At 36.3% G+C, this 26,395-nt stretch overlaps 1 protein-coding gene across 1 annotated transcript in view; it reads right to left on the reverse strand.

Annotated features, from left to right (window-relative positions):
- Nucleotides 1-6,621: 6,621 nt before the first annotated feature.
- BTBD9 (BTB domain containing 9) overlaps nt 6,622-26,395 on the reverse strand; it is a 112,581-nt gene continuing 92,807 nt past the window's right edge. The window contains exons 11-12 of the mRNA XM_048935586.1: nt 17,901-17,979; nt 6,622-13,519 (exon numbers count right to left, since the gene is read on the reverse strand). Of these exons, the coding sequence (XP_048791543.1) occupies nt 13,325-13,519; nt 17,901-17,979 (274 nt within the window). The 3' untranslated portion in view covers nt 6,622-13,324. The remainder of the gene's footprint in view (nt 13,520-17,900; nt 17,980-26,395) is intronic.

The following is a 26,395-nucleotide window of genomic DNA, read 5'->3' on the forward strand; positions in this document are numbered from 1 at the left end:
CCTGTTTCATATTGCAATCAGTGGAAAGAATTATAGATCAGATTTAGTCCACATAATGTAGATACCTATTAGCTTCAGTATCCAGCTTACTTCTGACTGACTGCTTAGACAGTCAGGATTTGGCAGCTTTGGAAAGCAGATGTTATGAACACCAACCTTACTTGCAGGTCATTTGGTTTATATGGCCCCCAATATTCATGTTTCATCTACTTTCTCTCTCATCTTTATACAACTGAAAATCCTTGCAGTCATTACACGAGCACTTCCTTGACTATGGATCACGATAGCTTTAAAGAAAAGGGACAGGCCTTTTCATGAGCTCCTTCATGTCTGGCCAAAGAATTATTTCTTGAAGATGAATCCCCTTTCCTTATCTTGCTGAGAGAGAATCTGACCTTTAACAGCTAAACTTAGAAACTGTTACATTTAAGTAATCGAGAAAGTCATTTCCCTAAGCAGCTACCACTGTTTCCAAAGTTTATACTTGGAAAAACAGGAAAAAAATACTCTGGGATATTAATAAACATGCAGTTTGTGTTTTTGAGGTCACTGGTATGAATAACAGCATGAAAGGTGTAATAGTATCCTCTTTGAGGAGAAGCTTTAATCATCCCAGTCATACACCCTAATGTCCAAATACTGGCCCATCACCAGAAAAATTATGTGCAAATGTAATGGGCTGCAGGAGCTGTTAAACACTCCATCAATCATACCTGAGTCTTGCAAATGCCAAAAGACTACAGGATTTCTTGCTGTCCCACTCCGGTTTGAAACAAAAAGAAAGGTCAATTTAATGAGGAATTAGGATATAATAAGTGTGCAGGATAACACTCATGTTCATACTAATGCTCCCAATTCCAGAAAGGTGGAAAGACTACTGAAGCTAATTGACTTTTCTAACCAGGGGCTAAACTAAAGCTGAGGCAAAACTTTCCCCAGTTAGTTTTTAGGACTTTGAAATTGCCAATGCTGTATTCAGTGTTCTGCCCAAATAATTCTCCAGGTCTGCAGTTGGAGAAAGGAGCATTTCTTTGCATTTAAATAAATATTTTCATCAGTTCTAAATAAGAACATGCAAAAAGAAAGTGTTTGTATAATAAGGACATGCTTCATTTTCCTCACAATAGACTGAACTTCAGAGAACTTCACTGTGACTGATAGAAACCCCTCTGCACTGGAGTTACAGCAGCACAAAGAGGAGGAAAGCTGCTGGAAGCAGGCCAAGAAAGAGTACCATTAAACATATAGGAGAGAGTGAAGTGTACATATCAACTGTTATCTCTTCCTGTGCTCTTGCTGGAAAACATGTCTTCTAATACCCTCAGTCACAAAGGCAGAGCTTTCTTCCCTTATGATCATCCTAATAGGTTTTAACCTAGACATTATTGTGGCAGCAACTAAACTGTAGGCTAATTCCTTTCCTTGTTCTGATCACTTAGAAGGGTAGTTGTTTCTGTCTCATATTATCATTAATAACATGAGAAATCAAAATGTTATCGTAATGCAAGCTTATGCATTTGCAGCAAAATTCTATTGGTGCCATTTGGCTTGGAGCATGGCTAAAAGTATCATGGCATATTTTCCATTTATATTAATAAAATCCTATTTATTAATAGTAATACTATTAGCTTAAAAATACTTCCGTAAGAGAAAGTATCATCTCCATTATATGATGTTGAAATCTGGACAGTGCAAGCAGCAATAAAACTACACTGTGTCAGCATTTTAGTAAAAATATCTTTTCAACCAGCAGCTGATAACAGAACATAATAATGTCATGTCTGAATTAAAACTACAAGGATATTTATCAGCGGTCCTGCAAAGGGCACTCAGCATAAGGAACACACTTGTCAAATCACCTATTTGTTCCACATTCTCATTCTCATTTCTTAAAAATACACATCTTAAATGTGCATTTCATGGGAATGATAGAAAGCAAGACCTTTTGAGATCCTTACAGTGGCATCTGTTTAATCCATTGCAATGGTAGACTGATAGCAAATTGCCTTGCTGAGCAAAGCAGACTTGTAGAACTGCTCTAGGGAGCCACAGACATACCCTAACCTTTCTAATACTCTTTTATTAAGCCCCACATTGATATATTCAAGTACACTTGTTTGTACATGATTTCTTCCTACATGTTGTGCCTAAGTAAATCAAGAAACCATGCAAAAAAAGCTTTTTATCAAAAAATAAATACCTCCAAATACAGCTCTGACTTTGTCTCATGCACAGGCTCCAAGGCAAGGGCAGTTATTAGCTATTCTTAGAATCCCTTTTACTTTTATATATTTTCAGCAGCAATCCTGGAATTATCAACAAAGCTTATTAACAAAGAATACAACAGTCCACATTTTCAAAGCTCACAAATTCTACTACTCAAATTAGGAATCTCTCATTGTCCAGATATATGCATGCCCACAGCTGATTTGCTTGTAGCAGTTTGCATCCATTGGGTACACAGAGATATGAGCGTCCATACCTGTGCTTCCTTGGCTGGGTGTGGGTTGATTAGCAATACACACTACACACAGACCCTGAGCAGTGACTCCCATCTTCTAAAATCACACTAAATGCAGTAGTGAAGGAGTCCAAATGATATAGGGGATGGGTAAGAGTGTATGACTCAGAGCAGATAGGAAAGGGTAAAAACTGTTCCACAGTACACAGAAACATGGCTTGTCTCTCCATTTTCTCTTTGGTAAACAAAATGGGGACACTCAGGATGGCTTTTGCAGAGGAAATAATTACCTTATAAATATGTTAAGAGCCTTGAAGAAGTCACTGAGCACAATGGTACCAGTGATCAATTTGGTATATTATATGTAGGTTTCCAAAAAGCTTTTGATAAGGTTCTTTACGAATCTTACTCTGCTATGGACTACTGTCAAAGGAGGGATGCCTGACAAAGGAGACCATATCTCTCTCCAAAGGCTTAAAGAAACTGAGCTGTCAGGATACAGAATATCCTCTCTTAAAGAATAAGTGCTCAAAAAATAAGAAGCCAAATATACCTTTCACATTCTAAAAATACCCCCTCTTGCCTGTTTGATTGTATCCTAGAGATGGTGATATTTCAGTGCTAAGCGATCCCACTATATCCCAAAGACACACGCCATGAATCTTAACATTCAAAAACCACGCTTGTTTGATCAAACAGAATGAGAGAAACTAGCATTTCCATGAATGCACTGATAATAACTGGCCCGTGTCCCTTCTGCAAGCCAGGAGGAAACCTGCAGCTGGCAGGCTGTTTGTTGCTGATAGGAGTGAAGATTTATGGTTATTTCTTTTTCTCCCTGAGTCATGCAGCCTTCAAAAAATAAAAGCTTAAAAATCTAAGCTTCAGCTTCCAAGCTTAACATCTTCAAAACAGACAGCAAAGAACAGTTGTACATAAATGGGACTAAAGTTGGCACTGCATGGACTAGACACATGCTATTTCCCACTGACTGCTGCAAAAAGAGATAATTTTGTGATAATTTTGAGATTATTAAATGGGATACATTTTTTTCCTATATACCTTTGCTTTTCTGATACTTCAGAGACAAAAACAAACTAACCAATCAAACCCCCACCCTTTTCCTGCTACAGAATAACATATATTGGTAAATGCTTTGAAAAGAAAAAGGGAAAGAATGGGAAAGCACAGGAGTAGAGAGACTCAAGTGAGATCTTACATGATTAATTCTTTTTTACCTTAAACTACAAGATCTGTTGAGCACAGCCTACAAAGGTATACAAGTAGCACTCAGAAGAGGACAAACTACAAAATGATTAACAAAAATGTCCCATTTATGTGCATTTTGCTTCATATAGTGAAAATAAAATGATTTTTACTTGGTATGTATCTGGTCTTTCCAACTCAGATGACGTTGGCACAGTGTCTGTTCCTAGATTGCCACTACTTGTTAGCAAGTGAATCCATCCTCTAGAATTAGAAGTAACTTGGAAAAAAGTCCCTGGACTGTGGCAACCAACTGCCCCTGCACTCCGCTTCTGTTTGGAAAGGTGTCTGCAGACTTCAGTCTGCACTCCCTCATGTTCTGAACCTATTCATTTAGGAACCATTTTACAAGCCTACGTACAAAGATAAACTAGATCCTTACCAGAGCAACGAGAAAGAATATTTCTTCCACACTTTGCTCTCATCCAACCTGTCTCTCTTCTCTATGTTTTGTAAGTATTTTTTTCTCATATAGTACTTCACGATGCTAGGAACTGCATTATCTTGGACATAGCCAACATTTTGCCCGAGGGCTGCAATGGAAATTTCTCAAAGCCTTCAAGAAGCCTTTGATTCATTAAGGTAGAGCAAAAAGTGTTCACCTTCTTTATAACTTGGACACATGGCCTGGGAACACAGATGGTTTCAGAGTTGTTTTTCACTGACTGGATTATACAACTTTCTGGCTTACATTCTGCCTGTACTGTATTAGGCAAACACTATTTCAAAAACAAGTCTTCCTCGCATCACTAATCCCATATGTTAAAAATGTCTAAATTTAGTCACCTCATTAGGTGACTGGCAGCTTATGCTCTAAAATGTATACATCCATTTTTAAAAAGGAACAGCAGGATACGACACTTCAAATCACTGAGCTCTTAGTCTCCAAACCTAACAACTGTCAAACTCATTAACAATTTTACAGCTAATAAATGCACAAAAGTAATCAGATCTAATTATACTATGCCTTTTTTTTAATGGTTTACTATGGCATCTCAGTTTGAACTTACAATTTGGCATCATACTTCTGACCTCTGAGTTTGGTCTCTCCACTTAGCAGGTAACAAAGGTTGTGTATTCATCATTTCTGGTAGTAGTCTACTGCAGCTGTTGACTTCAGCATTTTCAAAGCTTCAAGCATTTTCAAAGCTTCAAGGAAGCCCATTGGCATGCCCAGTGTTTTCTATACTGATATTAATGGAGCTGCATTATGAGCTCCACATCAATAGAGGCCTTGCTGTGCTGGGACCTACGTCCAATTCTGCCAGAAGTCTCAAATTCTTAAATGCAATACATGAACAGCACCAGAAGGGCTCTACCATTACTTTAACAAAACTGCAGATAAGTGTTTGAAAATAAAAGATCACTTTATTTCTCAAATTACAGCCCTCTCATTCTTGAAAAGGCGCATTTCTGGTCATCACTATTTTAAATATATCCTATATTTTTCTATGAAGTTAAATACTTAAAAGAAGAATCCCTAAAGAAAAGAATACAAAGCACAAGAGTCTCACTTGATGTTTTGATTTCAGCATTATCTGGTCCTGTATTCACTGTGGAGAGTTTGGCTGCTCTTTGAAACTCTCAAATAAGAAATCCAGAGCTAGCCTTCCTTGCTCTCAGAAGCCTCTGTTTTTCAGCTGTTCATGCAAACTGTTAATATAGTGCTAGAGAATGGACAGAATGGATTATGCTTGTTTAGTAACTGTAACTTGCATTACAAACACGGTTGTTACAGAGAAGAACTGTGATGCTTCTTTTTCTACAAGCTCATAGAAAATGAGGATATGAATATCTTCTTGTAAACCAGTACTACCAAGGCTTACCAGACTGCTGAGTGGTTAACTTACAAAATCAGGCAGTTCCCAAAGTTACTGATCAGATCACTGCAGTGCAATCTGCAACCAGCATTCTCCCTGAAACCTGATCAGCCCAAATGGTTGGCAATGCATATCCACTGCAGTATAAAATGCTACCAAGGTCATGTAAACAATGCTGTGTGGGGGATTATGTGCACCTAATAAGCACAGTCCAATGCAGTAGTGCAGCTCCTACCAACCAGCAGTGAAGGTGTGATGTCGCAACTTTTCCAATGGTTGTCACAATAAAAAATAGGTTAAAACAGTCCAGTGCAGGCAATATCACGTTCCTTCAAAGAACTGAGACCACAAAGGTGTACATTTCCCACATCAAAAATCATGCTCCTTAAATGTTTTCCATGAAAGAGTGCTGAGTAGGAGCCCCAGTGGGTGTGCCTGTGAATTCATGCCAGTTAAATGCCTTACTCTAGAGACTGTGCTCCTGACAATGCAATTGCTGTCTGGCAGGCTGATTAAGCTCCATGTACATGCACTTAGCATCTAAAGGACTACGACAAAGTATTCATTTTAAATGAATCTCGTATCTGTTCACAGCAAGGTCTGAGGTAGTTTAGAACCAGGCTATGGGAAATGGATGCTTGGGAAACATGAGAAACAAGGGAAGGGATTTAATGCACAAGACTATCAAGATAAAATGGTAATTGCTACAGAGAAGGCGAACATAATTATAGAGTTATAAACTACCACCAGCTGAGAAAGAGGAGCACTGATAGGAATGAGTGGAAAAAGTTCATTAAAATGGAACTTCTGTTTGGCCTGACTCTTAATATTTAACTTACAATATTTGAAGGAACAATAGCAACCACCACTCCACAAAGAAAACCAATATAATGAAATTGAGCAAAGCAGAAAGGAAAGAAAATTTTGCAATATAACAGAGAAAGTTAATAGACATGGGCACTGAATTGTGAAGCACTGCTATATTTCTCACAAAGAGCCCACATGCTCAGGGTAATATGTGAATCTACAAGCAGCCAAAACAAGTATTCTGAAAAGTTGCAGATTCCTTCAAGGTTCACTTTTGATGATGCAGTTTATTGAGAAAACAACACTTATATACAACTGGAACATTGAGCAATGAACAACCAACAAATTGAACATATGTGAACATCACAACGAACAAGAAACACAATTATATTTGATTTAAATTAGATAAGCCCACGCAAAGCCTGACCTACTACCTAAATCAACAGAAAATCTCTCAACTGATTTTTCTCTTAAGGAAAACAGAGTTCAGATTATTAAAGTAGAAATTTGAAAACAGCTAGTATTTTCCATATCCACAGACAGTCAAATTAAAGCTCACTATCTCTTAACAGATTAACAGTAATTGACTTTTAAATCTGATGTGAATGAACTGGGACTAGGTTACTGAATCCTGTATATAACAAAAAAAGGTGTAAATTTAAATAAAATAAATTTAAATACTTAATATATCCCAGATTAGAGAAAGTTCCAGGAAACACTGCAGCAACAGCAATATGATTCCAGATAGAGAGAAAACAAAAAGGAGAAACAGGCAGACTGGGGGAATCCTGTAGGAAAACTAAGAGCTGTGAGGACAGGAGACAAGCAGAAGTAGCTCAGACTACAGGAATCAGACCTTCATGTTACTCTTCCCATTAAAATGAATAAAATCTTGCTGCATTACATTCTCTTCATCAGTTCATCATCCACATTCAGTTGAACTATAGATTCCTTGCCAAAATTCACAACACCAAGGAAAAAAAAAAAAAAGAAAAAAAAAAGAAAAAGAAAAAGGCATGTAAAAACACTTTTTTGCCAAGTCACTTCAACTTGTGAAACAGATGCATGCATGCAACTATATAACAGCCTTTCTACAGCCTTTCTCCTCACAACTCCAGCTATAGAAGATGCTGATAAACAATTCAGAGGACAAATCATGCTTCAAAAACTCAATATAACTTTTCATTAAAGACAAAAGTTCTTGATGTCAATTGTCAAACTTATTTATTGGATTCTAGGTACTAATCATAAACCACCTAGCAATGATAGCTCAGGAGTACAGAGACATGGGATGTAGAACAAAAACAACACAGAAAATGAATTATTTCTGGTACATGTGCAAATTCCCTACTTTCTCTCCAGAAAGAATCTGCAGCCACTACTGTTCACTTGAATTGCATGGCACAGAGTTTTAGAGGTGCAAACCCTCATCTCAACAATAATACAGCCCAACTTAAGATATTTCAAGGCCAGCTTGGTACCGTTTGGACATACAGCATTTGTTGTAAAACAGTGTTGCAAACTGCTTAATACAGGCAGCTGTAGAGATGTATCTGCCAGCCTGCAGGAGTCAATGAGTAACTGTGAAAGCTGTGAAAAACCAGCTTACCTTCTTCTAACAGAATGGATATGCCAAGATGCTAAACACAAAAGAGATGAGTAGAAGATCTGACAAAGAAATGTACTTACACTGCACTAACAGTGTAGCTCTCCATCCATTACAAAAGCTCAGGGCCTTAAGCAGCAGGAGGCACTGGGGAGGCAGATTTATACCTAAGCAGACAGAAGTCACCACTCCTTCAGATTTTTAGCTATGATAATCTAACTCTGATGGGATTTATGTAACAAATCAATTATTCTTTTTTATTTTTGAACATTTACCTATGCTATTCTATTCGGCTGGAAGGAACGGGAAAAGAAAAACTCTGATTTCCTGATGGGCTGATAATATCTACTACCAGGGCATATTACTTAACTGGTTGTTCACTTATTTCCACCGTTTTTATTTTTATCATAGTAATCAAATACACACAGTGTTAGAAAATCTAGTCAATCTATGTGTAAGTACCAGATACTTGCATTTTCCTCATATTATACTACATTATGTTAATCTGCGCTTTGTTTCTGTAATAAAACCATTTCCAAAGACAAACTGACTCAAATTCTGTCATGGACTCTTGGTGTGACTTCTACATTACCCCAGACAACACTGCAATAAAGCTCATGAATGGCCTTTGAGAAGTCTGTCGGTGGTTTTGAGCAGTTAGCAAAATTCAAATGTAGGCACACTCTGTAAAGAGCACAAGTCACATGGAAGGCACCTAGGAGCAACATGTCTGTGTTCACTGGACTGCAGAAACGTCTTTGAGATAAGCATTTGATTTGCTCTCTTTTATTCACTACAGTCAGATCAACAATTCCTAACAACTTCAGCCAAACCAGCTTTGGACCTGCTCACCCATACCTTACTTAGACATTTGCACATGTTAAGCAACCGTAACAGTGATTTCACATCCTGCCACACCACAGAATATGAACATTTCACCCAGTTTTTCTCAGTTTAGGAGTTTTAGGAACCTATTCTAAATTCAAGCTAAATGATAAGCTCCATTTAACACATATATGAATATGGTATTCTGATTAAAATTGGTATGTGGGATATGAATACAGTATTCCATTAAAAATTTGACCCAGTACTTTTATTACCTGCATCCTGTACAAAACCTGTGGAGCTTCTACATGTAATTTAACTAGTACAACTGCTGGGAACCAGTTCAGAGACAGCTGAGGGTTCTAACCTAAACACATCATCAAGAGAAGGGAAAGGGAGCCAGGCCTCAAAAATTCTGGGATCCACAGAGTACTATCTTCTAAGCAGTTTTATCCTCTAGCAACTGCTACAACAACATACCGGCCTAAATGTCTACTCTTAAATACTCCATTAAATACCACTGGCTCTGGTATTTGCTGACTGCTCCAGCCACAACAACAAATTACCAATGCTTTCATTTGCAAATTTGATGGTAAGTCATCACCTGTCAAAACAGAAACCAACAAACGTTTTCTTAGGGGAAAAACAACGTATAGCTTTTCTGCTTCCTCTGAAATCACAGCTGAATTCTGATTCCATATCAAGGGTCTCTGGGTGGGTGACAGTGTGTAAGCAGAATGATCATGGAACAATCAGACAAAAATGCCTTCTGATCTTCACACAGACTTCAGTGTACAAAGCATGTGAGTAGACATTCACATGCATTTGGCTAGGAAACTTAATTTAGTTAAAGTAAAAAAACTACTGATATCGCTTTCTTTTCTCTCATGGAAATCAAGTCAGGTAATAAACTGAAGATTCTCTGATTTGTTGTTATGATTAGTAAAGATGAAGAAGCATTAAGTTCATTTCAACTTTTCAGCAATGATGAAAAACACAGAGCTCCACCATAAACTGTCATACTGAACAAGCAAAACAGATTTGCATGGAAAAAGGATTAAATGGAGCTGTAAAGGAAGGAAAGTGCAATGAAAAACAGTTACTTTCCTAAGAACACTGGCCAATTCTTCCTCTCTGCTGTCTTTCATGTAATTCTTGGATTAATTTCTCTCATTGCCATTCCTGTTGTCATTCAAACTTGTTTTAGAGCTTGTTTGAAAGTAGAGCTGCACAATTTTGCTTACTTTAGAAATTTACAAATACTGAATTTACGCTTGCTGAAGTCAATTTTTGGCCACAGACTTCTGTGAATAAAAATCTTTAAAATTCACTTGGAACTAGTTCATTAAATAAAGAGAATTTAGAAACTACATAGGAGTTGGCCCTAAGTCTGAATTCAATCAATGGAATAAAAATAAGAGAAAAAGAGGACAAGGGAATTTAAAGATAGTGATATCTACAGCTGAAGTACTAACTAGACAAAATGGTTCAGTGTTGGCAATATAGTTAATTCTGTTGTCTAGAAAGCTGACAACAGGTCTATCTTACAGTTTCTGACAAGAATGCAATGAACAGGTGGTCGGTTCTGCTCAACCTCTGTTGCAATTAAAGAAAGTGATCATGCAGTTCTGAATAATTACAGTATCTCATGACTCAGTTAAACCCTGATGCTTACAAGTGCCCTGATATTAAGCCATAACAGCACAATTTATTTCCACTGCAAGAAAAAAAAAACCTAGATTTTAGAAGAACATTCAAGAGCTACATCTCATATTAGGAGTTAATAAATGCAGAGAATACTTAGCATGAGAACACTCACACAAAAGCACAGGTCAGTCCTGTGTGATATCATCCTTTGCCAGTAGTAATATTTTGCTGGCACTGTGTTTAAGGCAGAGACCTATACTAGGCCACAAAGATTTTGGGGGTGTTTGAGGGTGGATAATGTTAGAAGAACAAGCACAGTTCAGGTCCCTTAGACACTATTTCTTTGAATAAAAAGGTAGAAATTGTTAAGTTGTGGAAGGGATAAAGACCGTAAGAAAAGACAGTGCTATACTGGCTTTTGTTTTGAATGATTTTTGGGGTGGGAATTGTTATTTCTATAGGACCTGATTCTTTTTGCTTTGAGATTCTCTCTTATCTTTTCATTAAGATTCTTGGCAGAGGACTAATGTCATGGGAAATAGACATTTTTCTTCAACAGTGAGTCATAGAACAAGATCAAAAAGAATCTGCAATAGCGTATGGTCTGTAAGGCTTATTAGTATCCAAAAAATTAATTGTGCTCATCAAAGATTACAAACTGAAAATCCTGTTCTTTCTCTGAGCGCCTAAACTCAGAACATCTGACACAAACTTCTTTTTCTTGTTCTTTTTTTTTTTTTTTTTAATTAAATATTTTCTATAGCAGTGACTAACAGCTAGGTTACATCCTTTGCGTGTCCACAACTTGAACAAGTACATTTGTTTGATCAAACTGCAGAGAAATATAATCACTGACACGAAAGGTCTTAACCACCAAAGACAAGACATGCTCCATTCATCTCAGTAAGTTCCTGCATGGACTACAACTACAATCTTTGTATTTTCACTTTTCAAAAGAAAAAAAAATCCAACTTTTTGGACCTACACTTACACAAAACAATTGCATCCCCAGTAGCTAGTCTCAACTCTATCATGCTCCAAAGGCTTCTGAGCCATAACGTAATCGGCAACCAAGGCTGGGCGCTGGCTCATAAGATCCTGCCTCAGAACTCAAGGCTAAATGAGGCGGCCGTGGCATGTATTAAAAATGATAGACAATGAAGTTGCATGCATCTTCACTGACACACATCACAAGACAGATGATAACAGTGGGAAGGGATGGGATAGCATGCAAATGTCAGTACTCAGAAGTAATTTGGCAATGAAAAATACTGTAATATTCTTGATGAAGTCTAGTCAATTTTATGGGAAACAACAAAGAGAAAGCATTTCTCCTATGGTGTTTCTACTGATTCATTGCTGCCATTTGTTGTATTTCTTCCAGTTTTAAGCACAACCAGCACACAGCAGGGAAATTCTTTCAAATTACATATTGTGATAAATTAGCATACTATTTGCTATATTGATATGTAGCTCATTTTATCACTATAGTAATGCAAAGGAAAACCATATTTATCCTATACTAGCTTTGTTTTCTTCTGACAAGGCTATTTGTCACCACAGGAAATTCCATGTTCATAAAACTGGATGGCTGACATTTCCAGCATATGCTTTGAGAGGAATAACAATCCTCCTAATCAATTTTGCCAATTACATCAGTGTTTGTCATAATACCAAAACACTTCTTCACATGCTGAAAGACCAACAAGGAGCTTTTCCTAAGTCACCTGGATCTGGAAAGTGAGAGGTTGCATTCTCATTAATGTGTAAACACACTGAATAAGTGAAATAGTAAGCAATTTAATCCAGACATGGATGGATAATTAATTCTGTGATGTAAAATGAGAGCCAGATCCCTTACAATACAGTGTAAAAAGCATAACACTCTATGAAGACTATGAGAAAGTTTATGTGGCCCTTAAATTCAGATCCAGGCTGAGCATATCCATAAAGCATAATTTCTTGGATTAAAATAGCTTTCTGCAACTTCTTTCTTTTGTATTCTGAACAACTGCTTGTCAGTGACCAGATGAATTTTCACTTTCTAGACCAAAAATTTTTGATGATCTCTTGCAAGTTGTCTTAGAAATATGAGTGAAATTTAAGTAATCACCTTCATGAGTGAAAAATAAGCTTTTCTCAAGATAGAAATTTGATTTCAAAATTTTCCTTTTGACTATAAGAAATGACAATTTGGTGCTTTGAAACGCCGACTAGGGTCAAGATTAATACAGCATCCATTAATTAGTTCGTTGATATCATAAAGGCTTTTCTTGACATCCCACTGACGAATAAGGGAATTTGCATCTCAGCAGGTAAACATGTTTGATATTTCCTTAATCTACTGCACAGCATTTGCTGCAGCCAAAAATAAGAGAGAAAGCAGGATGCAGAGTTAAAACAATTTTTGAAAGAGATTACTAGTTACAAAGGAATATGAATGAAGGATAACTTTCAAAAATAACACATATTCTGTACTGATGTGCTCCATAAACATTTTCTTTGCTAATGGAAGCCTTCAAGGAACAAATAGTTATTTCATATGCCTTCCATTCTGCTCAAGTCATGTTAGATTTTCATTGTAGCTCTGCCTTTTATTTTCTTCTGTTCTCCTTGCCTTGGTTAGATTAGAGAGGTAGGGTGTTAATGGGGTACTTGATGAAGATTGAAGGCCTATTTTCTCCCCCTTTGGAGACCAGCCTGATTTGAACAAATTGAGAAGAGTGAAGCAGTCTCTTCATGTCCTTGGGAAAAGCCTTTGCCATTTCAGCATTACAAGACATGGTCCCCTTTCTTCACAGTGAAGAAGAAAGAAAAGGTGCCAGCACAAGAAGGTTCTGAATAATTTTATATAACGTCAGTGGGGCAGCAAAAGCTCCCTTTCAATCTCCTTTACGGTTGGTGAGCATGCGAACGCAAGGTGGATCCAGGAGGGGAATGCAAAGAACTAGTGCTTGCAGCTCGAACAGGACGAGAAACAAGCTGCTGTTCACCAGTCCCCACCTCTGCCGTTGCCACTTCCTTACAACCCTCATCCTTGTGGGTACCACTTTGTGCAGGGCACTCAAAATGCACACAGTGAAACACCTGGAGAGAACAAAAAAGGAAGATAAACAATTAAATGCTGGCAAAAGCATGATCAAAGTAAGATGAAATCTATATGCAAGTATGCAGGCCAGATCAGTGCAAAAGCACTGATAAGAATAAAATAAGAATGCTTCAACATGAGCTCACAACCATTATTCCATGTGACAGCAATGTTACAAGGTGATACAAGTTATAAGAGTGGAGCAAGAGAAGGTCTACAAATTATACAAACTGTTACATATGACACTGAAAATCAGAAAGATGGTTCTAAGGCAGATAGAGATAGTTGTGATTTTTCCTTTGCCAGACAACATAAATATTTAATACATGCTATTGGAAAACAACAACAATTACATTAATTGTTTTATACATCTAATATGATTTAAGTGCATCTCCAAAAGACTGCTATTCACACACACTAGAAATGGAATTTAGATTGTTAGCAATATGATCCTATTTCAAGATTGCCCACTTCTGTAACAACAACGGTAGCTCTACAGATGTTTTATGTAGTTATGCAGAAATGTATTCAAGACTCCTCAAGGAAACTGCTACTGAAGCAGATGGAATGTGTCCTTTATTACAGTGATCAGTTTTGGAGGCTTCAAACAGTACCTGGACCACTATCATTGATCTGATACGTAGCTGATGTCTTTAAAGCTCTTCTCACAAAGAAGTGCAATTGCTTCTAATCCTAACTGCTCTTTCCCAGGCCTTGTCAAGTTAAAATGGACAAAATCAAATACCATAAAGAAAACATAGGTGTACTACATATTCATAGAGGAATACACAGTATTATATTTTTTATCCTTTCTTTAATACAACTGAAAATCCTATTACTCTTTTTGTCCATCCTTGCACAAGTGCATATTGAGCAGACATCTGCAGTGACATGTCTGCAATAGCCCCTGGGTCTTTTCTGAGAAGGTAGCTAGCTAATTCAAATTCTAACAGCATGAATGAAATGAACAAAAAAACCAAAAACCAAAAAAAAACATTCACAGTCACTGGCTTTTTTTTTTTTAAATCTCCGTTATATTTTCTTGTTCCTTACAATGTAGAAATTCCTTCAGATTTTATGTAGATACACTGTGATGTATGTTCATATTTCCATATATATGTACCTATGTTCACATAAAGATGCACTGCCACCTCTCTATTTGCACCATTGCCACATGTGCAAAGAATGGAAAAATGGCTTTTTCTCTGCATTTCTTCTGGTGATTTTTTTCTAAAGTCAAACTCATGTCTACAGTGGTGTGAGTTCCCTCCATCTGCTACTGCTCTTAAGAAGCCAATTTTTGTGTTCAGTTCCATTTCTTGAGAAGCCACTTTTACATTCATTGCTCTCCTTTGCTTTTTAAAGTAACAGCCATTGACATTTTTCCAGCCATACTTATCAGTATCAGTATTTTTAGAAGAGAACAATACATCTCATCGTCGTATCTCTTTAATACATAGCTTTCCTTGAAAGGCAGTACACTCTAAAGAAAGGAATGGGTATCTATGAGTTGAAATTCCTTATTTCTACTGTATCTTAAACCAACAAGGTTTCTCACCTGAAGTTTCACTTCCTATAGTATGTTAAAACATAGTACAGTTAGCACTGAAATTTACCTGATACTAGTCTATAACATCTGAAGTAACTAATTCTTAAATTACAACTTTTCTTGTTACCACCCTTTCACACTAAATTCTCAGCATCTGGCAAATGTTACCAAGTCTGAGAATTCACAACATCATTTTCAGTTACTCTGTCACTTTAACATATGCAGAATACAGCTTGTGAAATAATCAGATAGACCTCATGTACTTCAGTTTTGGAATTATGTATTTAAGCCCAGTACTCTTGAAACAAAAAATTTGGTATGATTTTCTCTATAAAAGCTGAGATCACACTTCAGTATCATTCTCTAATTAGTAGCATGTTAAGTTCACCTGGAGATTTGAAGGAAGGTTTGACATACAAAGCAAGCACATATAAGCTGGTGCAGTAATTTGTTAGACAAGGCTTTCCCATTAGCAATTAGATGCTTTTTCCAGGTCAGTACTACTTGGAAGGAATAACAAGAGAAAGCGTATATAGTCAGTTAGAAGCATCAGATGACCTGCCTGACAAATGGTAAAAAAGGCCAAGAAAAAATTATTTTATTTATGAAGGTGGTATATCTGTAAGCTCAAGAAAAATAGTTACATTTTTATCATGCTGTAAAATACAAAAGAAATTTACTAGGTCAAGTAAATCTATGAGCTTCCTATCTTTCAACACATAGAAAATATGGTGAATGAAAGATGAGTTTAAAAAATGAAAACATTTACAAAACTGAGAAATTTTGTGTTTTTTTGTGCTTGCTTTTGTGCTTGTAGCTTCAAAAATCAGATTGTGCCTCAAAGTTAAGAGGTATGCTGTGGCAGTGTACTGACACCACAAGTAGGTAATACTTTCCTACTTGTTACAGTTAAACTTGTGATGAGAACATGCTGCCATTAACATCTTTTGTTTAAAATGAAAATGGTTTGCCATAACATACCACTTGCTGTGGGCAAATAATTCTGGAAATGCTTACAGTCCTATGGAAGTGACTAGCAAGACTATCCACTCCAGAACAAACTGAAACTTTCATTACAATGCTGTTATTCAAACTAGATTTATGGAAAATATCTTGCTACATACTTTGGACTTTATGACAAAATATTATACATTATTTGCTTAATATATATATATATATCAAAGGAATGTAATATGGTAGTCTGTGAAAGCAAAGAATGTTCTTTTTAGAAGCTCTAGGAGCAATAAACTGTCTAAGAATTAAAATAAATTAGCATGGGGCACTGTTCTTAAAGACAAAAGGACTTAGATGGCAATGCATTTATAGTTCCACCAAACCTTTGCATGAATAGGCATAACCTCAACTTCCACATGCTGATCTTCAGTGTAGTTATACAGTTCCATCTATCAGTAATTAAACAAAATATTAAATGTCTTGTAAATGTAAACAGATTTGTAATTAGAATTATGTTTAGAAGTCCATATGCCCATTACTTTTCAGGGCTATCTTTAAGAATTAAAAGCTGGAAGTAGTGTTTCTTGTAGGCTGATTTTCGAAGTTTAGTCAACATGTCTCATATTCTCTTCTAATGAAGATTAAGAAATCACAGGGATTGGCATGAGAGCGAATAGGACTGCCTATACTGATCAGTAATGGAAAAGGCCTTTTTCATGCACATATTACAAACCCAGAGGCAGTTTCTGATTCTGTATTTCTGAGTACTCACTGATGAAGACTGAACTGTCCTCCGTAAGAGGCAGTCCTTATGAAAATTAAAATATAATTGATATTTTTGGTTCGATTTAATGGTCAGCTTCTTTCCAATTGTCTACTGAAAGCTAATGTTGACATCTCATTGTACAAACAATGCTATCTGACAACTCATTCAATGCTAAGAACTAGACCCTCTTACACTAAATATCAGAATGATTGAAGGTGGAAGGGATCCCTGGAGGTCATCTGATCCAATCCTAATTAGTAATCACTAATAATCACAAATCACTAATAAGGGTAGAACTGACAAGCTCTAACATCACTACCTATGGTTCACTGTAAAGGGTGAAAGTACAATGTCCTGTGGGTGTAGTATGCAGAAGGACATAGAAGGAGCTGTCAGTGCCTCTAGTGTTTTGTTACATAAGGTCCTGATGTTGCAAAGACATATACATGTTCTTAAATATACAGACAGTAAATTGTTCCACTGAAATCAAAGAGAATGATATTGCACTTGGTTGTCACAAGACATTTTTTCTGTGTAAGATAAATAGAAGAAATCCCTTCAGCCATTGTTGGCTAACTGATTTACCAAATATGAAAGTAGTTATAAGAGAAACTTATACAAATAAGATTTTCTTATGAAGAATGACATTTTTCTTGCTTTTGATTCATTAAGAAGATAATACAAAAGCAATAAAACCAAGTAATCAGAAACTATGCACCTTTCTCTAGTTCACTACAATGCTGTTTTTATCAGTCATCAAAATAAGGAATTATTTAAATATTAACCAAACCTGACAGAAATGCTTGTTTGCACAATGTACAGGTCAAAACCTGAAACACACTGATGGTATTTTGTCTGTGAAACACATCAAACCAAAATTATCTTCCACTCTAGCAACAACCTTATGAGTCTGTAGAGTGCAGAAATATGATAACACCATTCACTAATATTTAAATACAGAAAGCACTCATTTTCATTCTGCCAGATTTCTGGAGCAAAAAGAAGGAAGAAAAAAAGTTCTCTTTAGAGGGTATTATTAATTTCATTGCAAGATACCAAAAATCGTATAATTAAATATTCAAGAATATAAGTTGTATTAGCAAATCCTTACCTCATTAGCTGTGTTCTGAGTTCCAACTATTCTGATAAAAGATGCAGGCTGTTTATCAAAAGTGATTGTTTGCCAGGATCTACAAAAAAAAAAAGATAATAATAATTCAGAAAGACATACAAATATTACCTATGGTCACCACAACTTGCAGTGAAGTACAGAGGGAGTTCATCCAAATGACAGTACATAACCACTTAAAGGAGCAAACAGAGAAACACTCTGTAGCACCTGAATTTCCAACACAATTTGTTCATTCTTATTTTTAAGTGCCTTGTCTCTGCTTCTGTGTATTCATACGCAGTTTATATTACTATAACCTCCATGCAGGAATAATATTCATAGTACTACAAACAGGAGAGAAGACAAAAGTAGATGCCCCTTTAACTACTCATGAAAAATTTCAATCGTGAAAGCTCAGTTAAAGAAAATTACAGCTGTAGGAAAAACAAACCACCACTCCAACTCATTCTGTAAGTGGAGCAGAGTGGGGGGCCCAGTATTCCAAGTGACCTAATGCATTCTTCTCAGCTCAGACTGTGAGGATTTCACCCTCCCAGAGCTAGAGTGTAGCTTTGTCTCTAAAAGCTTGATTGGGAACACTATACCCTTCCTGCTTCATTTGTACTCTTCTGATTTGGGTGAGGTACAACACGTTACAAGGAGCTTCATGAATGGCTGGCAAAGGACATCACTGCCAATCACACCTTTGTGCTCACAGAACACACTGACAATAAAACAGAAAAATTAAAAAGGTCACAGGAGTTAGAGGCTCCTATGCCAGTTTTCCATTGTGGCCGATAAGTGTTTTAACACAATAGAATTTATATTACCTTTTTACTCACAAAACATGAAAGGTAGGTACAGAATACAACTTTTAGACTCTACCATAGAAGGCTTTAGAGATAAAATGTCATTAAGAATAACCAGATTAACTCACCAAACAGGATAAGCATTGGATGAAATTATACTGAAAGTGTCCAAAATACCTTTAGAAATGTTCACAGAAGAAATAAAGGACTCAGAACTGGAACAAAACACTTCTCACCATCAGTAAGTAGAGTGCACAAAGCCATGCAGCATTAACAGCTCTGTTGCTCAGTATGTGTTGTGTGCTGGAAACTTACCCTGGCAGAAAGCTATCATCTCATTGACACAAAAATGACATTTCTGGGTCTGATTTAGTCTACTACTAGGTTTACAACTCCTGTCAGGTTATATTTGCTTAAAGAAGACTGTCAGCCTGATTAAGACCTAATTTCATGTAGTTTACTAGTATTACTGCATGAAGTAATGGATGTGATTACAGCTGCTCATCGTAATAGAAACATGAGGTCTGAATCAGTCCTTGGAGGTAGAGCTATTACCTATCTGCATTTCACAATTTATTTATAACCCTTAATTGGCTATGCTCTCCTTCAAGCTGTTTCTTCAAGCCCTAAATGAAATAGAAAATGCAAATAGAGGGTTAACATAGAATGACAGGATGGCCTGGATTGAAAATGACCACAATGATCATCTAGTTTCAAACCCCCTGCTATGTGCAGGGTCACCAACCACTAGACCAGGCTGCCCATAGCCACATCCATCCTGGCCTTCAATGCCTCCAGGGATGGGGCATCCACATCTTCCTTGAGCAACTTGTTCCAGTGCTTCACCACCCTCTGTGTGGAAAAACTTCCTCCCTTGTTCTAATGTAAACCTCCCCAGTTCTGTTGACTGCCCCAAGATCTGAAAAGTTGCCATGATCTAAGAATTTTTTTTTCCCTTAACAGAAGATTTTACTTGAGTTTTCTTCTCATTTTAGTCTACTACAGCCAGTCAGCTAACCTTCACTACCAAGTGTAGATGTGACAATTAGACAATTGCAACATTATTTCTCTTAACAAAGTATTCCCACAGTTAGCACAACGCATATGCTTTTACATTTATTGATGCGAACTTTAATGAGAAAAGTGATGATGTTAAAAGTCAGATCTCTCCATCCAGTGATCTGTAAAATATTAGTAACTGTTCTATACAAAAAGGGTTCTGAACTACAGGAAAGTTCTTGAGAACAGCTTATGCTTCCCTAGCCTTTAAGATAGAATGTATTTTTTTGTAGAACTTCTGAGGACTGGTTAAAAAAGACTGCCAGATGATAGCAAGAAGGATTGAGAGAAAGGCCATAGTAGATTCTTTTAGAACGCTCATCTAGATCACCAACTCCAGGAATCTCTTAAGTTCTTCCACTTCCCTTCCTTTCTCCTGTACTGCTGTTATTTGGATTGGATTACAATTACCCTTTCAATAATTCCAAAACATGCTATAAAATATAAAAAAACTGAAGAATTTTTGAAAAAGAATGTGAGATTTGAATGGAGTTAGGGTTTTCAGTAAATTTGGTCCTAAGAATATTTACTGTTTTATTATGTCCATTATGTTCCCTTCCCACTGGGGGAAAAAAAGCCTGAAATGTTAAAATTATACACCGCTTGCAGAAGAGTTATTAAGATTCAAGAATACTGCCACCAGAGAATTAGCACTTGATGAGATAATGAGAACATCAGGTCTCTTAATTTATTCCCTTAGCAAAAAGAAAAAAGCATAGTAGAAAACAAGAAAAACTGATTTGGAAAAAGTAACTTTAGAAATAAGGAAGATCAACCTTCATCACTAAAATTCTGCAACGATTTTGACTATAACAGAACACTTGAGAACATCATAGAAGAACCACATAGAATCACAGAATCACAGGGTTGGAAAGGACCTACAAGATCATCTAGTCCAACTGTCTTCTCATTACCACTGCTACCACTAGCACTAAACCATATCTCATAGCTCCTCATCCAGACGCTGCTTGAACACTGCCAGGGACGGCGACTCCACCACCTCCCTGGGCAGCCATTGCAGTGCCTGACCACCCTTTGAGAGAAAAAGTTCTTCCTTATGTCCAACCTAAACCTCCTCTGATACAACTTATGGCCATTTCCTCAGGTAACATTGATATATACAAGGGAATATCTCTCCAATACAAGTATAATTATGCAGTAGAAAGATAATTTATGCAGTGTAACTATCTATACCAGTATGGGAAGACAGATAACTGAAAAAAGTATCATGACTTATGTGTGCTCTCTTTTTATACTTTCTACTAATAAGATAAATTCAGTCGGACTTCTATGTATGTATGAAGCTGTAACAACCATCTTCGGTGGCATTCCTCAATTAAACAAAGGACATCCTTAGCAAACCTTCAGTTTCTTTTTAATTTTCTTATTTTACTGCAAGTTACACTTTTAACATAAGAATTTCTCCACAGAATTTTTATTTTGTAAATGTTTAGTCAAGCCATGAATATTTGTTTATTTCCTTTCCTCACGAGAAATAATACATTTATTCTCATAATTCCTTTTACAAAAATTTCCAGCAAATTCAATGAATATCTCTGGTGTTGATGCATTCATATGTCACTATATTCAAGGAACAGCAGCATTAAACCTTATCTAAAGCATCTCTATTTTTGGTCTGGGATTAAATACTTCTGTAAAATAAGAGCCATTTCTTCACCTTGGCTCCCCTATGCCAAGAAAACAAACCTTTCAAGCTAATGACAGTGCTTTCCCATTAAGTGACATTACCACCTTTGGACTTCCTGTATTTGTGTATTCTTTATTAGTGATTAGTGATTTTTCAGTGTTTAGCTTTTTTAAATATTCAGGGAGTGTAGATGGTTTCTTTTTTTCTGCTTTCATACCCACCTTGGTGGCTGATTCTTTTGGGATTTGCACTTCAATCTACAGCAGTCTTGGTCATCACCTCTAAGATAACACTAGGTACTATCAGAGTACTCAGACTCATACCAGGGTCCTCAAGATGAAATGCATCACTTTGGTTTGGCCAGCAAAGGTCTCCTGATAAAGTAGCTCAATTTTCCAAAAGAAATTAGCCTTGCTACAGCTCCACGGTGTTTTATTTAACACTCTACATCTCACCTCTGCCACCCAGCTTCTAACTCTCTTGTTCTGTCTGACTCCCCTAAGGAGATGCAGTAATTGATGATTAGCATTCCTAAGCCATGCTTGCATCCTGTGAGCCTGTCATATTTAATTACATTTTAACTATATTCGTCTTCTATAATAGACTGAACATAATTTAGATAATTATCTTTTGCTCTCTTATTCTCTGACTCTGCCCATCTTACTTAGAACTCCTTGCAATGAAAATCACTTTCTCTGCTCAAAGATATAAACAGACTCTTGGGCAAAATGCTTTCATCTCTCCAACAGCTGTCACTGAAAACACGATGGTTCTGTGCATCCCACAACCTATTCACTATATTCTATTCTCAGCAAGAAGAAAATCATTAGAAACCCCTCTACTTTCATGGTTTTTTTTTTCCTTTCTCTTTATTAGCCTATTGCAAGAAGAATGCAAGAAAAACTGATGTCCATGTAAATTATAATAATAGCTTGCCATTGCTTAAGCTATCTATAGCTTTAAAATTGCAATTCACCTCTTCAAGAATTTAATGGCTTTTCTCAGCATTTAAAATTCTTGCCTGGTTATCTCCATGAAAAACTGATATCTTTCTAGAGATTTATTACATAGAATGAGATATAAATAGTGACTCATCCCATTTATTTTCTCCTCTTCCAGAAGGAACAAATTAAGAAAGAAGTGGAAGCTTATCTTTTATTGAGATTTTCTAATGATCCACTGGCATTACAAAAATACTGCCGTACTGTGGGATCACCGGAGCAGCACTGATTATAGCTGAAACCAAGTTCAGGCTAAAGGCATAGGAGCAAAGAGAAAGATATTACTTGTAACCGGAATTCATCAAGATGTAATAACCATATCATATGCATTTCCTGGCTTGCCTTGGGTTAACTATGTGGGTTTTGAGAGTGCATGCTGCAGCTCTTCCTTTTCCAAAGTGTCATACAACCTCCATTTTTTGTTCCTCCCTCCAAAAATAAGCAAAAGAGTTGAAAGAACAAGCAGAAATGAACAACAGTTGAAAAATTTCAACTTTCAATAAGTAACCTCCATTTTGCTTTCCAATGCTTGCCTGCACGTGTCTTATTCTGTCAGTGACAAAACACACCTCAGGTTATTTGGATGTGGAATACTTCAGTGATGACTACAACTTTTAGCTGAAATCCAGTACTCATTGTGATGAATGAGGACACATTTGTAAAAGGAGATGAAAGGAAAAGGAAAGAGTAGTTGTGTTGACTTTCCATAGATCAGTCTGATGATTGCACTGAAAACAAGACAGCAAGCAAGTAACTACCACACAAAGCTGCCAAATAAAAAGCTGTGTACACGAGTAAGCAACCAACAGAGACAGGAAAAGCACTGTAGTACATACTGCACGGTAAGTATTACATTTCCTGCTCTATTAACAAATAATATATTTGCCTCTGTTGTGGAGCATCTAACAGTACAGGTAAATGCTCTAAAAATGCTATAACATTATTGCAATACAGACTTATCTTTATAAAATAAGATCTACAGCTACCTCATAAATTGCCAATAAAAAAACATGGTTTCCATTATAACAGTACTAAACAATAAAGCAAAATAAAACTATTCCTGCTAAAGCTGTCATTAAACAGCATATTAATTCAGAGTGCCAAAGCCATAAATCACAGAAGTCAGTCACACTTGGTGCTCAGCCACTTCCTTTTCATTCTGTTTTCCAAGTCACTAATGGGGAGAGAGAAAGTAGAAGAAATGCACTGTGAAGACTGAAAGGTCCTCTGCATTTTAGTTTTTAACTTACATACAAACTAAGTGCAGTTCTACCTATTATCTTTGTCAACTCAAACCTGAGCCCTAAAACTGGGTTTCCATGTATTCCATCATGACAGAATACTCACAAACTAAGGATGCAAGGTAGAAGCTTGAAGTAACAGCTTGCCTTCTGCAGCTCTCAGAAACAGGGCCAAAACTTACCAAATAATAATGCACTACTTCTACATATGTTATAGTCCACTGAAGGGATAGCAAATATATCTTATTCAGTCTACTGAGGAAAAAATATAAAACACCAAGGACTGGCAGTACTAATCGCAGAAGTAATGAAAATGGCTAAGGGAAATATAATGAGCCCAGAATAAATGTAAGAATATTAGAAACTAAATATCTGTCACAGTGCTCGTTACATGATTGCTTTTATATATATAATATATATAATGCCACCTGCCTTGGTAAAAATTCCCTCAGAAGTTTTTATTCTAAACATAATTCCTATAAGGAGGAGACATAATTTGGAAATAATCTGAAGAAAATGTGTGGATATTTCTGTAGTTATGATTGGTCCTTCCCACTGCAACGACAAATTCTGACAAAATACCTGTACATAGTTGTAGATCTTATACCTCTAATAACAGTTTACTGAAGTACTAAAAACCTTTTATTGTATATGATTTATTGTAGAAAATTCAAGCTTGATAAAGCAGATTAAAAATTCTGATGTAAAATATATTTAATGAAGACTATACTTCTGAATTATTTAACAAACTCCTAGTACAAGATTGCTTTATAGCTTTGCTTTTGCAGCTTCAGTGCTTACAACCTGCTATCTTAGAAACAATATTACATGAAATGACATTAAAAAACAGTGAAATTAAGCAATAGTAAAGCTAAAAGTAGGTACTACTTTTCAAATATATCCACATTCCAATACAGGCATCCAATTACACTTCTGTATTGCACAGGCAGTTACTCACTGATTTAGCTTGCTTCGACATTTTGGACATTTTAATAGGGTTTTTTTCTGTATTTCTAGAAACATAATTTATATTCTAAAATCTTACAAAAAATGAAATTATTAGCAAATTGCTGCCAAATGTCTGACAGAATGCCACAAGCCAAAATTCTATGCTGCGTCATGAACGAGCCATGTGTTTTCTACACCTACATCCTGAGGCTGTGGACTTGAGCATCTTGACCTACAAGTTCATTTTATTTACAAACTTTCCTGTATCATAGCACAAGCAAAAGACAAGCATGCACAGTCCTAGAGGTTGAACTGCTTTCATTGTGTTCACTCATTACCAGTATTTATTGCTTCTGATGTTCATTTAGATAGCAAAGATAATGAACAGCCACCCAACACATGAACATAACCAGTAATACAACTAGTGGGCTGCTTTTAACTGGAAGGACTTCTTACCCTGTAATCCTAGAACAGTTTGTAAGCTACTGTTCACACAAATTGAATAGTTGATTAACAGCAAATACATACAAATATTTTTAGGGGTAGGAGACAGAATCACGCTCTCTATTAATCAGTTCCTTTGTAGCATATAACGTAACACTGTATTTATCACTCTTCTCTCTTGCATTCCCTTGTGCACCACTTCATGCACCACTCATAAAAACTTCACATTTACAGCAACTGCCCTTCTATTATTGTTGATAACATCTAATTGACATGTCAAACCTCCATGGAATGCAGTAAATTGAACCACAGCCTCTAACAAGAACGAAACAGTGAAAAAAGTAAATCAGCATCAGCGCCTTCTCATAACAGCAACAGAAACATACAGAGGTTTGCTAATGGAAGGCAGGAAAACTATAGCCCTTTATCCTACCAAACTGAATTATCTATTAACCTCACGGTCAGAAAACAAAGCCTGCTGACTTCAGACTCAAACTTGCATGGGCTGCCTAGAAAAAAAAAAAATGTAAATACATCCATGACTGCAATAATTTTAGTGATGAAACCAAAGTGAATTACATAAAAACAGCAAATGCAACTTTTGTTTCTGTTGTGTTGTAGAACAGAGACAATGTAACTGCGCTCCTTTCTGGTTCTGATAAAATCAAATTTAGCACATTCTTCCCAACTCAGTACCTTAACACTGAAGTATACAGAGTAGAATAAATTAGGTAAAATTAACAAGCATCATTTTAAAAACAGAATAAATGATGAAAGAGCATGAAGTCAAGTCAGGCAAAATTGTTGAAACAGCACATAAAGTTAAAGGAAACAGGCAGAATGACTTCATAAATATAGCTGAGGTGTATTAAAACTCATTAAGAAAAAAAAAAAAGTAGTTTACAGAGATACAAGCAAAATAATGGGATGAAATTAGGTGACACAATGTTCAGTAGTGGCATTGACAAAAAGAAAATTCTCACTTGGGAACTCAGTGTAAAGTGCAAAATGCAGAAGGGAATCAAACAGATGGAGTGTTATCCTAAAAACCACACCACATCCACAAACTACAGAAATTCCCAAAGGATGAATCCAAAGATATCATAGTTTTTCCATTTTGTGATTCATGGATACAATTTGCCCTGGTAAAAATACTACTGTGAATAAATCAATGGCTTAAAACCGCATGTATCTTTACACAGGATACTTGTAATGCTTAAGACTACACTTGTTTTGTCCACCATAAGAGAATGTTGACTTTTCCAAGTATTAATGAAATTAGATCTCAAATATCAACAACCTAATTAGGGCAGATCCTTAGAAATAAAAGCAGAATGTCACATTT

This window comes from Lagopus muta, chromosome 2 (genome assembly GCF_023343835.1).
Source record: "Lagopus muta isolate bLagMut1 chromosome 2, bLagMut1 primary, whole genome shotgun sequence".
Taxonomy (NCBI): Eukaryota; Metazoa; Chordata; class Aves; order Galliformes; family Phasianidae; genus Lagopus; species Lagopus muta.